General features: G+C 53.7%; 1 protein-coding gene across 3 annotated transcripts in view; it reads left to right on the top strand.

Annotated features, from left to right (window-relative positions):
* The window catches only part of SMTN (smoothelin), a 63,889-nt gene extending 48,100 nt beyond the window's left edge, over positions 1-15,789 (top strand). For 2 of the 3 annotated variants that reach the window (XM_063315734.1, XM_063315736.1), the window contains 7 exons: positions 213-365; positions 1,180-1,242; positions 2,164-2,227; positions 3,739-3,909; positions 5,748-5,871; positions 5,966-6,117; positions 13,485-15,789. In XM_063315734.1, the coding sequence (XP_063171804.1) occupies positions 213-365; positions 1,180-1,242; positions 2,164-2,227; positions 3,739-3,909; positions 5,748-5,871; positions 5,966-6,117; positions 13,485-13,635 (878 nt within the window). In that variant the 3' untranslated portion in view covers positions 13,636-15,789. Of the gene's footprint in view, positions 1-212; positions 366-1,179; positions 1,243-2,163; positions 2,228-3,738; positions 3,910-5,747; positions 5,872-5,965; positions 6,118-10,675; positions 10,843-13,484 lie in introns of all 3 variants that reach the window. The other variant, XM_063315735.1, reaches the window with a different exon arrangement.
* Positions 15,790-16,296: the final 507 nt, after the last annotated feature.

Raw genomic sequence — 16,296 nt, 5'->3', positions numbered from 1 at the left:
CCCCCTCTGAGATGAGGGAACCTCAGCTTGGCCATAAAGCTTGCTAGGCCACCTTGGGCCTGCCTTGCAGGGTGGTTGTGAGGGAAACCTTGAGGCGGGGCGTGAACAGAGTCTGCCTGACGCTCTTTGGGGTGGGGGAACCAGGGTCCCAAATTCCAAGCAAGCCCCAGTTGCTGAGCAGTGCCTGTCCTCCCCCCTCCCCACCCTTGCAGACCAGCGGGAGAAGGAGCGGAGCCAGCGGCTGCAGGAGGCAAAGGCGAGGGGGGCCTGCCACGCGACCGAGACCACCTCCCAGCAGAGCAGCATGTCGGCCGACGGCTCGTCCATCAGCACAGTCACCAAGGCCCAGCGCCTCGTCCAGTCCAGTAAGGGGTGGGCTTGTGGTCGGGTGGGGGGAAGCATCCATCACCCCCCCTTTGCCCCCGAGGGCTTCTTTTCTGTGGGAGAGGAGCCGTGCAAGGGTCGGGCTGCTTCTGCTTGGGGGTGCTCGGCGAGCGGGCCAGTCCTCCCCTCCCTCCTCACGCGCAGCCTGGCCACTCCCGGCCCCCAGTCTTGCCCCCTTCGCAGCCCTGGTTCGGGGCTGTCATCACGGATGTGTCTCCAGCGGGGAGCCTGACCCGAGACACCATTCCTCACGTTCAGAGTTTAAAGAATAACTGCACAGAAAGCAGGCTGGAAGTTTGGCCCCTGCCTCCTCTCTTCGTGCCATCTGTCGCCTCCACGCTGTCGGCAGGCCTGGGGAGCCCAACAGAGTCTTTCAAAAGTAGCTCCTGGCCGCCATCTTGAGCACGGCGAGCGTCTGCCAGTTGGGTTAAGCAGGCCGGGTGGGGTGGGGTGGGGTGGGCTTTCATCGGCAACTTCCAGGCCCTTCCTTCCTCCCGGATCTCCACGGTCCCAGCTGTGGAGTAACTTCCTTGCAAGTAAGATTGCCAGCATTTAGGCTTTTGAGTTTAGGGATAAGGTGCTCAAGATGATGCCTGGTGCAGAGAAAATCAATCAGGCAAAGTTTTCTCATAAGATTAGAATCAGAGGACATCTCATGCAGGAAATTCAGGACAGAGTAGAGCTTCCCTCCCTAATAGCATGATTTCTTGGTGCTTCAGACTTCAAATGCCATAATAACGCTGGCCGGCATGACTAGCCCCGTCTCATCTCCCTTCGGGATTTTTTCTGTTCCAGGTGACGGCAGCAAAGCGTCCCACACACTGAGGATGGAGGCAAGCTACACAAAGAGATCAGAAAGTAAGTTTCCTCATTCTCTTTTTGTTGAAGAGATGCTGTGTGTGTGTGTGTGTGTGTGTGTAGCCCAACCCGGTTCAACCTGGTTGAGCTAGGCATATCAAGGTGAACGGAGTTTGAGGCATGTTGGCTGGGTAATAAGTGAACAGAAGAACCTGCCAGGTGGGATGAGAACATTCTTTTAAGTAGCCATGTTATTTCATTCGTGAAATGCAGATGAAATGGAAGCTTTGCAGCCTTATGAATCATCACCCCAGAATAGCACCCTCCGACCTAGTTGCCTCCAGAAGGGTTAGGACTACAAATCCCAGAATTCCTCCAGCGGACAAGGGGAATTCTGGGAAACACTGTTCCAGCAACTGTGGAGGGCACCAGGTTGGGGAAAGTTTGACATTATATATTCGGTGTGTGGCAAAGACTGGCTGGGACTTTTTCAGTGATTTTGGAGGTGCAGCTGGAATGTTGTGAGGCAAAGCACTGTATTGTTCAGGACATGATTTAGGGAAGGCAGGGCCTCTCGATCTACACAACCAATCGTCCTTTGGACTGAGGGAGGGGCCCCTTAAGAGGTCTCAGCCATTTGGGCAGGAGGCGAGTCTCCTGTAGCTGCAGACTGACTTTCCCGTTCTTTTCACTTCTGGAGACGAGGGGAGTGGGCAGGGCCAGCATGTTCAACCCTTTGGGGCAAGTCTTAGGAGAGGCAGTGGGTACCATAAGCCTCTGCAGACATCATTGACACTTGAAACTCACCACAAATGTGCCAGGTCTGCTTTGGGGGGTCCTTACGAGGTGAGAGAGGCCAGTGAGCCAAGGTTGCCCATCCCTGGTTTGGGGAATAATAATGACCACTGGCATTTTGAGTTGTGTGCAGAAACCTCTTGTACCTGAGGTCATTTCTCTCTCTCTCTTCCTGCCTGTTTCCAGAAGATGGCAACACCTTTGTCCAGACCAAGTCCTACAGCTCATCCTCTTCCAAGAAAGTGGGCAGGTAAGCCCCCCCGCCAGTCTCCTGAGTCTTGCATGGCTCCCATTCTGGGTGCAGCCAAACCCCGGGCAACTTTTTCCTCAATGCTGATCTGGCTTGGGTACTGGAGAAGTGCTTTGAGGGTGCAGGAAGAAGGGAAGGCCGGGGATGGGTGGCAGCTGCTCTTTGGCATCTGGCTGAGACTTAGCTGAGGGGTGCGGTGCTCCTGTGTGGCATCATGGATCAGGCAGGAAGTAATGCTGCTTTGGGGAGGAAGGGAGGTGCAGCCCCCAGTCCAATGCTGTGTGATCCGTCAGGGCTTCTCTGGGGCTGACTGGAGGAGGAGGTGTTAAGTAGCCACCCCCTGCCCTGCCGCCCAAAGCAATGCCAAAACAGTCCGGGGACAAAGGGCTTGCTTAGAGGGCTGGTCCCTTATATCGCTCCGTCAAACAGAGCAAGATCTTGGGCCGGGTCGGGCTATCCGCTCATGTATGTCTTGGTGTTATTTATATCTTGCTTTTAAGCAAGACTCTCCAAGCAGCTGACATCAACACTGAAAACACGCTAAGAAGAAACTGTGCTAAAAATAACTTGAAACCAAACACAAGGGCGAAAAGGCATCCTTAGGGATAATCCACCATCCAGGTCTAAAGTTAAAACAGTCCAGTGCACGAAAGCAGTTTTCAGTACTCACCCCTAAAACAGAGAGCTTTCCAGAGTCTCCTGAAAAAGAGACCCTAAACTCTCTGAATTCAACTTCCAAGATGCTTTTCTTTCTTGTCTCCCCTGAGCCGTCATCCAAAAGGGACAGACCCTGCAAATCCGTGATGCAGGCGGCCCGTGCCTCACTCTCTCCTTGTGGCCTCTTAACAGTGGCAGTTTCATAGGGTCCAAAAGTATTTTTTAATTTAAAAAATAGTGATCGGGAAGTGGCCTGCCAACAAAGCCCAACAGGAAATGCCACATTCGTGTTATTTGCAGGAAGGACTTTGGGGTCCTCCGAGGTCTTGCTGGGATGATGGAATGGGACGGTCTTTTTGAGCAGAGGCCATGCTGAATTTAAATCATCCTCATCCTAGTTTTCTTTTGGTTCAAGGGATGATTTGAATCTGACCCTGCAGAGTGCTGCCATGTTGCAGACAGCCAGATCTTCCAGAGCAGCCGTTGAAAGACCCATCCTGTCTTATGGCCTTTTCTTGGCCTTTTGCAGGACACCTGCAGAACTCTATGGGGCAAAACAGGCCTGGTGGTCATTTGGGAGCTGAAAACGCACCTGAAAGGCTCAAAAGAGCCTGTTTTCTGCTCAGAAGGGGGTGTTTTCCAATCTGGGATGGTTTGCGTTCAGAACCTTGTGCGGAAATCCCTAGGGAGCACCAGGACCAAAGTGGGGTCAGAGAAAATTTAATTTATTTAATTTAATTAATAAATAAACCACAAAGCATCTGGAAGTGACGTTTCTGTCTTCTCTGGGAAGGAATCCCTGTTTTGCCCTGGACTTTCTCACACTGTCGTCTCTCTTCCACCCCTCGGCCCAGCATCTTCGAGCGGGAGGATCCGAGCCCCGGGCGCGGGGGCAGTCTGGCTGCCTTGGAGCGGCGCCAGGCTGAGCGGAAGAAGGAGATCATGAAGGCTCAGAACCTGCCCAAGATGTCCACCTCTCAGGCGCGCAAGACCATGATTGAGAAGCTGGAGAAGGAGGGCGGGAGGTGAGGAGCCGGGCGCGGGGGGAAGGAATGGGGTGCGGCCCCTGGGGCTGGGCTGCTGCATCAGGTGAGGGAGGAGGCAGGTCAGCGTCTCAAGGTGGTAGCCCCCAGGGAAGCTGGAGTTTGGGGAAAAGGTTTGGGGGGGGGTGTCTCTGATGCTTTCCCTGCATTACTCCTGCTTGGGGCTCATCCAGCCGGTTGCCTCTGTTCCTCACCCGCACAGGGGAGGAAATGTTGCAGTCACCCTTCCAACAACCACAACCGGGGCCTCTGAGGGCTGAAAAAGGGGGAGTCAGAGGCTGTGTTGGCCCTGGGGCAAGTCGCCTACCACTGGGCCGTCTCTCTGGAAATGGGAAGCGGGGAGGAGATCCTGCAATTTCAGGAGCCCCCCACCCAGTGGCCCTTCGGAAAGGAGCGATGAGGGCTTCTTGGGGGGGGGCTTTTTGGAGGTGCTGCTTTGGTTCACTTGGAGGAGGGCCAGAGCGCCCCCTCCGTCCAGAGACACAACTTGACACACGCACAGGGAAGGCATCGCAAAAATGGAGTAAGGGTGCCCCAGAGCAGCTGCACCACATTCAAAAATGGCCCTGCTTGAAACACACTGGATATATTATTTATTCACGGCGGTTTATTCTTCTGTTTTTGCATCGCACACAGGACCACCAACTGGCTCACCGTATCTCAGTTCAGTGCATTGCGCGTGCCCAACCTGTGTGGCTGGTTCAGTGTACTGTATGGCGGAAAGCCAGGAGTCGGGGGCATCTGTGTTAGAACTAGAGCGAGCGCCAGGCTGAGCAGAGGTGGTTGTGTTTTGCCACGGCACCCGTTGCATGCCCGCTTTTCAGCTGTTGGGTCCTCAGAACTCAGCCTCTCAACACCGGCCCCCTGGCCCTGATTCTCAAAACCAGGGTCCCCACCATTTTTGAAGCACTCAGCCCCGTGTTACTTTTTTTGTTTTGTTTTGTGTTCTCTTTTGTACTTGTTTATATGTTTTTTTCAAAGTGTCCGATAAAACAAAGGGGAAAAAAGGAAGGACCTTGGTATGGCAGAGGTGTTCAGGGGGGAAGGGTGTCAAAAAAGTCAAGATGGCGGTCAGGATCGCATGACTGAAACCTGCCCCTTTTTTACATGCATTATGGACTTGCTCCTTCTAGGGTCCCAAGCTTGGATCTGCTGAAATTTGGCAGTAAAATGCCTGATCTTTTTTTAGCAGCTGTGTTTTTAATCCTTAATCTAACTATCTGACTCCCCCCACAACTCCACCTCAAGTAGCACCACTGAGATTTGATCGTTTTGATACCAGTTTTGGCTAGTAATTTGTAACGGCTGGGTGGGTGGGGGATGTTGAAGGGTCTTAAGGCTGGAGACCAGAATGTTTTGCTTCCCCAAGGATTTCTGCTCCCATTCCCACCCTAAGCCCCTCTCTGGGAGAAAACAGAAAAGGGGGTGAAATAGTTGGCTTGTCTCCTTCAGCTGACATCCAGATAGGACATCTTGGCAGCTTCCTGGGGGCTGTTTTTCCTCTGGGCTGCAAAACTCTTTATTTCTAAAGGGCCTTTCCGTGGCATGGTTCCCACCATGAGATGCCTCCCGAGGGAGGTGTTCTCCTGCCAAGGCTTTGTCCATTTTAATCCAGCCGCTGCTCTTTATCCTAAATATAGCAGCTTGATCTGGCTTTGTCCTCCCTCCCTCCCTTCCATGTGTTTTCAATTTTCCAGGGGCGTAGGGAAGCAAGGTGGTGCAAAGTGATCAAAAACTGGAAAAGGACTTTTCCCCCTTCCCTTCCCTTCCCTTCCCTTCCAGATAACGCTTTGGGGCAATCACTTTGCCTTCTCTTGCAGCCTGGCAAGTCCTGTGGTGTCCCGGGTGGGAGTCCAGCGTTCTTCCAGCTTCGGGGTCCCCAATGCTAACAGCATCAAGCAGATGCTTCTGGACTGGTGCCGCGCCAAGACCCGGGGCTACGAGGTGGGTGCCTGCCTGTCCCCTGTGCCTCCCTAGACCCGCGTTGGCCTGGCCCTCTTTATGTTGACCGTCCTCATTTCTCTTCCCCCCTTGGTAGCATGTGGACATCCAGAACTTCTCCTCGAGCTGGAGCGACGGCATGGCCTTCTGCGCTCTCGTCCACAACTTCTTCCCTGATGCCTTTGATTACACACAGCTCTCGCCCCAGGACCGGAGACGCAACTTTGAGATGGCCTTCTCGGCAGCAGAGTAGGTATCCCTGTGCTGGGGCAGTGCCTGTTCTCTTTGGCTTTGCTGGGTCCTGGAAGAGCTCCTGACCTATCTGGCCATTCAGTGGCAGTGAGTTACACAGGTAATTCTCCCTGAAGCTGTGGCTGCTTCATGTTTCAGCCCACATGTGCGGTCTTCAGCAGATGACAGCACTGAGCTAACTTGGCTGATTCTGAGACGCTAAGCAGAGTTGGAACTGATTGGTTTCTGGATGGGAGACCACCAGGAAACCCAGGGCTGGGATATTGGAAAAACATCCCAGAAGAAGGCAGTGGAAAACAGCATGGACTGGGCTTGACTTTTCCTTTTTTACCCATAGGAGCCAAGCCTGAAATTCCCAGCACTCTAGGGCAGCCCAAAGTTTCCTGACACCTTTCATTTTTAGCAAAATATAATGGTGAACCTCCACAGTCTGGTGCTCAACTGCCCAGAAAGAAGGAGAAGGGATAGAAGAGGGAGTGAGTATCCCCTTGAGCTAGAAATTGAGGCAGGGACCAACCTCATGAGTTTGGCAAATGGGACCTCTGCCACAGCAGCCATTTTGTGAGAGCACTCACAACTCACAAAGTGCTAGAAGTGCCCAGTAGCCAAAAGAGTTGGGGATCCAATTAGGAAGGATGCAGAGGACTGTGACCTGGTGGGAGATCACATTTAGCCCCCTCTCCCCCCCCCCCATCCCCAGTTTTTTCTCTAGAAGCTGTGCTTGGTAAGCAGAGGGCCAGAATCAGTGTCTGTAGCTTTCTGAACTCCCCAGATTCAACCCTTCTGGACCTCGGGAAAGCAGACAACCTCTGTCCTTTTGCTTGGCGGAATTGTGGCCTGTTTTTCCTTGTTTTGCTACTTGTGGGAATGAGACAGGAGTAGTGCAGGACCTTGACTCCATGGCTCTGAGATGTCAGCAGTATACCATTGCAACCGTAAGGGCTGGAAACCTATTTAAAAACAGAACCTTGTAAGCTGGCACACTCAGGAAGCCGGATCGATGCAGTTTCACTGCCCTCCTACAGAGCTGCAGCTCATGCAGCCAGGAGCCCTCCATAGGTGGAGATGGGGTAATCCAAGGCCTTTTGCTGTAGAAAAAAGGCTGGCTCTCCTGGAGTACTTGTCTCACCTCTCTGGCCTGATTTCTGAAACTTCTTTCCTTGTGCAGTTTTTCTCAGTGATTGGGGGAGGAGGGGTGTTTCTATGGAAGTGGGGGCAGTGGGAGCTGTGGTGGATTTAAATTGGGTGGTGCACGTTGATGCCTGGAGCTGAGCATTGGGGGGCGTCATTGGCCAAGGGTGATCAGCAGCTGCAACCACTGCCTGAGATTCGCATCACGGGCTGGGCTCCCATTGCAGCTCGGGATGGAACAGGGGACGGGGACTTAGAGCCTGTTTGACTCAGGGAGTGGCTGGGCACTGCCGTGGCTTCTTCGGCTTTGCATTTCCAGGGGATTGCTCCAGCAGAGAAAGGCAGGGTGGAAAAGCTTCCTCCCTTTTCATTTTCCTTTGCTGTTTTCTGTCCATCTCTCCCAGTGCTTCGTCCCTCTCAGCTCTGGCCTTTTCATACCTTTCTCATCATTCCCATGAGCAGTGGTGGGCATCTCCCTCCTGCCCCTCAATGGTCCGGCAGTCTTGTGAAAAGTGGCGCTTGCACGGGCCCAATCCCCTGGACATTCTGCTTGGGGCAAGGGTACCTGCCAAACTGGAAACAAGCAAACCAGGATTTCAGGTAGAGGGCAAGGCATAGCGAGGGATCTTTCCGTTGCCTTGTGGTCCAGCCTTGTGAGCTTCCTGCATGCAAGAGGTCAGCCCCATGCAACATGGTCGACCCTTAACCTGCATCAACCTTGGGAGGAGGTCAGTTTTTCACATCTTTTGAAGATGCTCCAGCAGTTCCTTTCTGCTTTTTTGTGGTCTGGTCCTGGCTTGCATCCAGTTAGAGCCAGTGGTCTTCAGTGTGGCTTGTTTACTTAAGGCCACAATTCGTGTTAAAGTTGGGAGGGATTTGAAGAAGTTGTCGCCCACAGCAAAGTTATGCTTTGCTGAGTAGGAGGGGGAAGAGCCCCCGGTCGGACTCTGCATGGAAGGCCTCAGCTGAGTGTTGTTGTTTGGGAAATACCCAAATGATACAAGCTGGAAAGAATTAACAGATGTACCTTTACTCCATAAAAAAGGCCGATGACCACCAGGTATTTATCCACAAAGGAAAGACAGATGAATACAGTAATAGATATGATTCCTACATGCGTATTCATTTAATTAATATTCACCTAGTTAATAGGGGACGCGGTGGCGCTGCGGGTTAAACCGCTGAGCTGTCGATCGGAAGGTCGGCGGTTCGAAACCGCGCGGCGGGGTGAGCTCCCGTTGTTAATCCCAGCTCCTGCTCACCTAGCAGTTCGAAAACATGCAAATGTGAGTAGATCAATAGGTACCGCTTCGGCGGGAAGGTAACGGCGTTCCGTGAGTCATGCTGGCCACATGACCCGGAAGTGTCCTATGGACAACGCCGGCTCCAAGGCTTTGAAACGGAGATGAGCACCGCCCCCTAGAGTCGGACACGACTGGACTTTACGTCAAGGGAAACCTTTACCTTTTAGTTAATGTTGAATAGCCAAGCAAGGTTGCATCGTGATCATGGACATGTTTGCTCATCTCTAGAAGATCTTTACACCTGCTCACTGCAGAACAGTTTTATCCTGAGAGCAGATGAGAACTGGTTTTCAACAGCTGGCGAATATCATACGTCAGCTAGGGTTTTTCCTATCTAGTTCCTGCTACTGTCTACATAAACTGCTTGCTTCGCATTTTTCCTGTTATTGACTGAGCTCCCTCCACAATATTAATATTTATTTGTTTGTTTGTTTATTTTATTTAGCACATTTTTCCACCGCCCCTCTCAAACACGACTCTGGGCGGCTTACAGTACATTAAAACAACAATAATACATGTCACTTAAAAACATTATAAAATATAAATATACAATATAACAAAACTCTAGAAATATATAAATATTATAAAATAGATAAGTAAAAAGCTAAAACCCAAGATGGTAAGATGTTAAAATTGCCCAGGGATGTATTATGGTGCCAGCCACCCCCACGATGAACTATCCCCTTTTCCACCCCAGGCGAGGTGGCACAGCCACATCTTAAGCCCCTTCCTGAAGGCCGGGAGGGGAGTGGCTTGCCTTATGTCTGGGGTAGCTTATTCCAAAGGGCTGGAATGTAGGGAACTGGCTGACCAGCTCAGTTTTGGCTGCACTGGGGCCCATGACTTGGGAGCCACCTTGGCTTTTTGATGGTGTGATCTCCCAGCAGTAGGTGGAAGCAGGATGAGAAGGATTTGGGGGCCAGAAGAACTCGGTGTGATTTCTCTACATTTCAATTTAAAGGAAGTTCAAATTGAATGCAATCCATTTGATTCCTCTCCTGCTAGTGAATAATTCCTTCACAGGGGTTTAGGGACTGACTGTGTCTCCAGCGTTCAGGTTTTCTATTGTGCTCTTCCGCGGTCCTGCCCCCCCACCCCCTGCCAGGATGCCAGGAAGTGACTTAATTGCTCCACCACAGTTTAGTGCCAGGAGAAGGCTTGGTCCTTTGTGGTGTCCAGAGAGGGTCCCGTTTCCCCAGTTGGTGCTTAGGGAAGATCCCTTTTTAAGAAAAGCCATTTCTCTCAAGTGCCAGTCTCACTTTGGAAGAGGCTGCCCGCCCAACCTCCAGGCTGCCCTCCACTGCTCTGGGCTGCTCCAGACCCATGGCAGGGAGGGGCGGACTCTCCTCTCCCCTGCTCTCCCCTTCTGCTGCCTGGGGCTCTGACTCGGCCGGGTCTCAGACAGCCAGGCAAGGGGGGCAGGCCGTCCTTCCTCCAGGCTGCAGAGTTGTGTGTGCTGGTGATTCCTGCCCTCCTCTTCCCCCCGCCCCCCGGAGAGTCTGGGGTGCAGACCACGAGGCCGAGTGAGCCCTTCTCCCGTGGCCCAAACTCAGGTGCCTCCTGTGCAGCTTCTGCCTGCGCCCCCCCACCCTTTCTCACTTTTCTTGGCTTCAGGCACTCCGTTTATGCCGAGACACGTTTCCAAGGGTGTGGCAGGATGGGGCACTCCAGTGAGCCACTCATCCCTTCTCTGTATGTCGCCATATAGAGGGAGCGCACCCCCTTGGAAGGGCGCAAGAGCATTGCTGCTCTTTCCTGTCCTGTCCCCCTGTCTGTCTGTCCGTCCTTGCCGTTCAGTCTGGATTTTTGCCACACCCCCAGCTGTGCTGCCCTCTGCATCTCACCTGTGCCAGGAATGAGCCCCCTTGTATCCATTCCCCCCCACACACTGCCCCTGCTCTGTTTGCATTGCATGCCGGAGAGTTCCTGCCTGCTTGCCCCGTTGCATGCACGTGTGGGTCTGACACCGAGAATGTGAATTGGATTTATGTATCTTGTGTTTTTTTCTCTCTTTCTCCGATCTCCTTCTATCTTCTTCTCTCTCCCCCATCCCCAAATTTGTCTGGGCTGTGATCACTGGCTTCCTCTCCCCACCACCACGATCCCGCCCCTCCCCTCAGGACACACTCAGAATGCCCGCAGTTGCTGGACGTGGAGGACATGGTCCGGATGAGGGAACCGGATTGGAAGTGCGTTTACACGTACATCCAGGAGTTCTATCGCTGTCTGGTTCAGAAGGGGCTGGTAAAAACGAAAAAGTCTTAACCTTCCCTTCTGCAGCGCTACGGTGAGAACCTTTCCTCTCCTCCTTCCCTTGGTTTGTTTCTTGGCTGGGGGGTGGGGCTGCAAGGCTCCCCCACGCATGCGCAGCGAGAGATGCACCGCCACCTCTGGGTTCTCCTAAGCTGGCAGGTTGCACGCACTTGCGAGAAGCACAGGGGTTCCCGGGTTTTAGGGCACTTTCGTCTGGAAATGGGTGTGCTGCATTCCTCTCGGGGGCTTCCTAAAGGGACCCTCGTGGCGGGGAGCAGAGGGTCTGCAGCTTGCCTTGGCTGGGCCTGGGCAAAGCGAGAAGCAGGACAGGTGATGGAGATCCCGTCCTCCTCTGTCCGTGTCTTGCCCTGACCATATAAGTCTCGGAGGAGCTGGAAAAAGTGACTCAGCCGCCCTGGTTAACGAAGGCTCCGCTCCCCTGGGACGCTGGGGCCAGCCCCCTGAGCCAGCTAAACAATGGCTTTATAAGGGCAGCCCGGCTTGCTTGGTGCCTGCCCAGGTTTTTCTGTCCCCACCACTCTCCAGGGGGGGGCCACCAACTCCACTCTCTTGTGCCCTCCCCCCTCGGCTGCCTTTGTGTAACTGGATTGGGGACGGCTCACCCTGTTGTCTTGGTTCCTGAATCCAGTTAGGCTGATTAGCGCTTGGATGGGAGGCCACCAGGAAGTTGGAGGGCCATCAGCCAGAGTGGGAAGTAAAGAATCCACTTTGGAAGAAGGCAACAGGGAATCCCTTCTTGACCTCTTGTTGACAAACCACACCAATGTCTCAGCTGGAAGAAACTTTGTCTTTAATGGTGGGAAATTTGATTTCAGTTTCCCCCACTGCCCCAACCCTGCTGATTTAAATTACAAATTCACTGAAGGGGAGTTTTTTTCCCATTCCCAAGAAATATTGTCAGTATAATCAGTTACGCTTTTTTTAAAAAAAAGAAAATAATAACTGCAAGATTCAACTGTTTTCAAACTGCCCTCGCTTAGTGACCACAATTGGGACCAGCAATTCCGTTGCTAAGCGCCACAGTCACCAAGCAGAAAATCACATGACCATGCCAGACTTACATCACTCCCGCTGTGGTCATTAAGCGACTCACCCATGGTCATTAAGCGAGATGTCACGTGACCATGACTTGCGATTTTACTGTCAGCTTCTCCATTGACCCTGCTTGTCGGAAGCTGGCTGCGAAGGCCGCAAATGGCAATCACATGACTGTGGGATGCTGCAACAGTCATAAGTGCGAGGATTGTTTGCAAAACTGGGTTTTTTATACCATCGTAACTTCAAATGGTCGCTAAACGAGGCAGTCGGTAAGCAAGGACTACCTGTAGTTGTTTGGTGTGCTCATTTTCTACCTCTTGCCCCTCGAGAATCCTCTTCGCCAGAGCCTTGAAATACGTCTTTCCCCAGCTAGCGCCCTCCAGGCAGCAGAACTGTACGTCTCAGAATTTTCATGTTCTGGCTGGGGTTTATGGATTTAATTCCACTGCTCCTTTGTTTTGCCTTTTTCCCCTGGCAGTGGTTTTCCCCCTCTGAAGGCTAATCTTAAAGAGACTGATGGCTTCAAAGCCATGACTTCAGTTCACCTGCCAGCCTCGCTGAAGACTAGAGGTTTGGCCAAAGTGGTGCTTTGGCCCCAGTGAAGGATGCTGGGATGGTTACCTGTGTTTTTTTGTGGGGGAGGATATCAGAATGCCTGGCCCCTTGTTCTGCAAGTACACAGTGGTCTCTGCAGATGAAAGGATGGTACTAGTTCCACAGATACGCCATTAATACTTTTATCACGTCTATTGAAACCCCTCTTTAACAAGTGCCATCAAAAGCATCGAGGCAAATAGCCCATCATGCAGAGGGTGAAGCAGATCAGGACGGTGCAGGCAGGGTTAATGGGGGGAGCAGAGCAGCGATGTCTCTCTGGAGTGAAGTCCCAGCCCTGCAGGGAGGGTGCTGGGCATGGAATTGGCTGCTGTTTCTGATGTGCTGTTTATTGCTCCCCCGTGCATCCTAGGACTGCCTTGCAGCTCAGGCTAAGCAGAACCTTGCTGGGTGTTAAACTGCTACCAGTTTGTCAGTGGAATTCATTCAACGCCCCCCCGCCCCCGCTTTCAGGCTGGAATTGGGTGTAGAACTAGTCACCTGCACCAGTCACTGTTTTAACCTGACAAGTTCGGTCTCCCCCACAATCTGGCTTCTCAGGCCAACTGGTCTGCTGCCCCCCCGCCCCCCACCCCAAGACTTCATGGCTGAAATCTCTGGCCCAACTTCTCTCAGGGGCCTGGTTTGCCCATTGCACTAAGCTGCATTGTGGTTCGTTTCAATGTGGTTTAGCCTCGTGATCCAAGCTGTTCTGAATTCCGGCCTGTCATTTTTGGCTTAGCAGCTTGTTTCAAGCCTTACTGGGGCTTATTCATCGAGCCAGGTCAAACGAAGCCTGTCTTAGCGCAGCTCGGGGGCCAAGGCTAGCACAGCTTATTCACTCAGCCCCGGTGGAACGAGCCACGCTCAGGGCAAGGTGGAAACAAGGCGGGCACCGCGTGGCTCCCTGCCCATCACATCCAATGCGGCTTAGCGCGGGGGATGCTGGGCCGCTGTGGGCTGTTCATTCCACGCAGTGGGTCAGCGCGACCGGGTTGAGCCTCTGTCCCTCGGCTTTTGCAGGATGCTCGTGGACTGCGTGCCTCTGGTGGACGTGGAGGACATGATGATCATGGGGAAGCGCCCGGATGCCAAGTGCGTCTTCACCTACGTGCAGTCCCTCTACAACCACCTGCGGCGTCATGAGCTCCAGCTGCGGCAGTCACGCTTCTAGCCCACCCGCCCGGGGTTCGCCTCTTCTGGAGAGCCCCCACCTCCAAAAGGCCGGGGGGGCAGTAGAGGAGGGAGGGCTGCTTCCCCCACTGCCACTGCCTCCGCCTCCTCTCGTGCCTGCAGAGACCCTCTTCTGGGGGGGCAGCTTCCCCCCCGCAGGAGGTGGCAGTGGGCCATTCGAGGGGCCCGAGGGGCCGGGCGGGGTGCCCCGCTCTGGAAAGGGGATGGAGGGCTTGACTGCCGCTCTGCACCACACGTGCTTTTATACCGAGATTGTCTGGATTGTTGCCTGTAAGTTATTCTGTGTTTTAAAAAAAGCCTTTGGTCGCTTTCACAGAGCCCCCCCACCGCCCCCCCCGACAGTACAGCCACCCAATCGCAAGGGACCCCGGGCTTCTTTCCCCCGTGCCTTTAATCACCCTTTAATCCAGAGGGGCCAAATTGCCATTTTTGATGGGACGGAAGCGAGACGCAGTGGGCATCATGGCTGGGGAGCCATCACGTTAACTGCATTTAATTAAACATAGGTGAAATGAAATTTATTTCCCCCCCCCCCCCCCAGTTGTGCCCCTGTTGCTCAGTGCCATCTGGAGGTCTGGCCTGGCGTGTGATCAGGGCTGGCCATTGTGGTTTTCCGCAGCCTGGGTTACAAAGAAACCCAAGAGTGTAGAAAGCAGCAGCTGCTCCTTAATTAGGGTTGGGTCCGTCGTCCTCCCCTTCCCCGTTCCAAAGAAAATCTCAGTCCAGCCTGGCAGTTTTGGCACTGGTGGGTGCCAGTGCCAAAACACCTACAGCAGTGTTTCTCAACCGTCGCCATTTTAAGACATCAACTCCCAGAAGACTCCAGCCAGCATTACAGCAAAGCAGTGCTGGCTGGGGTCTTCTGGGAGTTGAAGTCCACACGTCTTAATATGGTGAAGGTTGAGAAACACTGTGCTAGAGGATGCTGGCTGGGTGGTTCGGGCAATCCTGCGGTCACCCTAGCAGCAACTTCCAGAGTTTTGCTGCCAAGATCCAGATGGCCCCCAGATGGCGCCAAAGGGGCACCAAACTATGACCCTTTGCTGCCGCCACCCTTTGCAGGCAGGCCTAATCTTAGCAGGCTGAGGGGACCAAGCCATCCTGTTAAACCAAAGTACGATTCATGTGGGTGTTGCATGCAACACGTGTATATTAGCTTAGGTTAATGGGCTGTGTGAACCCAAGCGCTGGCTGGCGGTAGTGGTCCAGCATTTCTGGGAAGGCTCCCTCTGGAGATGTGGCTTGTTCCAGCTCGGTTCTGGCAGAGGCTTTTCTCCTCCCCACCCTCCGAGGGACCCCTCTCTCTGCTGAAGGGAAGCCAAGCCGGGGCTGCACGCAGACCTCCTTCAGGGTGGGGCGGTGTCCTTTTGCATTCGCTCCATCCTCCCCAAGGCCCTAGTGGCTCTGAGTTCCCACAAGCGAGGCCCAGACTTAGAACTGAGAGCAGCGTGTTTCACTCCAAGCCTTTGCACGCCTTTTGCCACAGAGAACACTTGCCTCTGGCTGCGAAAGAGCAGGACGTGGGAAGGAGCCGAGGGGCGGTCCTGCTCCCAACCCCCCATCCCAAATTAGCCTGCTTTGGTCTTCAGGGACAGGGCCTTTTGTGCCTGTGCAGAGACAGTGGAAGTGTGGACTTTTCTCGGTTCACAAGAAAACGTTGAAAGAGGGACATTTTAAAAACAGTCCTGCGGTGGGAGGGCAGGCGCTCTGCACTGGCTCAGAGATGCTCTTTCTGCCTGCAGTTCCTACCAACGGGTTAACAAGATGCCACTTAGTTCCATCGGCCTCTTGTCAACGGGCTGCGGATGGGTCGTGCGTGCCTGCCAGCCCAGCAGGGCTTTGGCCAACTCCTTGACCAAGGAGGGGAGTTTCATTCCTGGGCATCCTCTGTGCAGCAGCTCCTTCTGTGGATTCCCGCCGGGATGCTCTGCTCCTTCTGGTACCCACCTCCCCACCGTGAGCTGCTTTGCCCGTGTCCCCCGGTGACTCATAACTGGGGCAGGCCAGCTTTGGGGGGTGGAAACAGGACAATGGAGTGTGCCCCTCTGCACCGCTGGCCTCCCCCTGGGATGGTAGCCCTTCTCACACCAGCACAAGAGTGTATCAGCACCAGCAAGACAATAAACGTTTGGATCGTTGTTCCTGCCTCTAGTTCCTGCCGCCTCCTCTCCAGCCCGCCTCCCTCTGCTCTCCTCGGGTGCGGGCTCTGCCTCCGGCAAACAGGCTGATGCGCCGTCCCAGGCTTGCTGCTGGAAAGGCGCGCTCAGGGCTCTTCGTGAACGGCCTTGTGGGCCACTTCAGCCTGTTGCACCACCTTTTGTCGGAAGGGGGCAAGAGTGAGCTGCTGATGCCCGACAGGGTTCCTCACCACCAGCAGCTGTGTGTGAAACCAACCGGTAACAAGATTCCCTCTGGCACCACTATCTGCAATCTTAAGTGGTAGATGATAAACTGGCCCTTGTTAAAATGCTTGAATTTGCTTTCCCAAACTTGCTGTCCTCTTGTTTTCTTGGACTGCAACCCTCTGTGGGGAACACAGCTAACAAATCCATGGTGTGGACCTGTTCCTGTGTCCCTTTTGGTTGGGGAAGATGGGACTTGCAGTCCATGGGAGGAGCAGGAGACCTCTTCACTCCCAGCA

Source organism: Candoia aspera, chromosome 15 (assembly GCF_035149785.1).
Source record: "Candoia aspera isolate rCanAsp1 chromosome 15, rCanAsp1.hap2, whole genome shotgun sequence".
Lineage (NCBI taxonomy): Eukaryota > Metazoa > Chordata > Lepidosauria > Squamata > Boidae > Candoia > Candoia aspera.
Note: the sequence above shows the minus strand (reverse complement) of the source record. Positions and strands in the feature narration are given on the sequence as shown.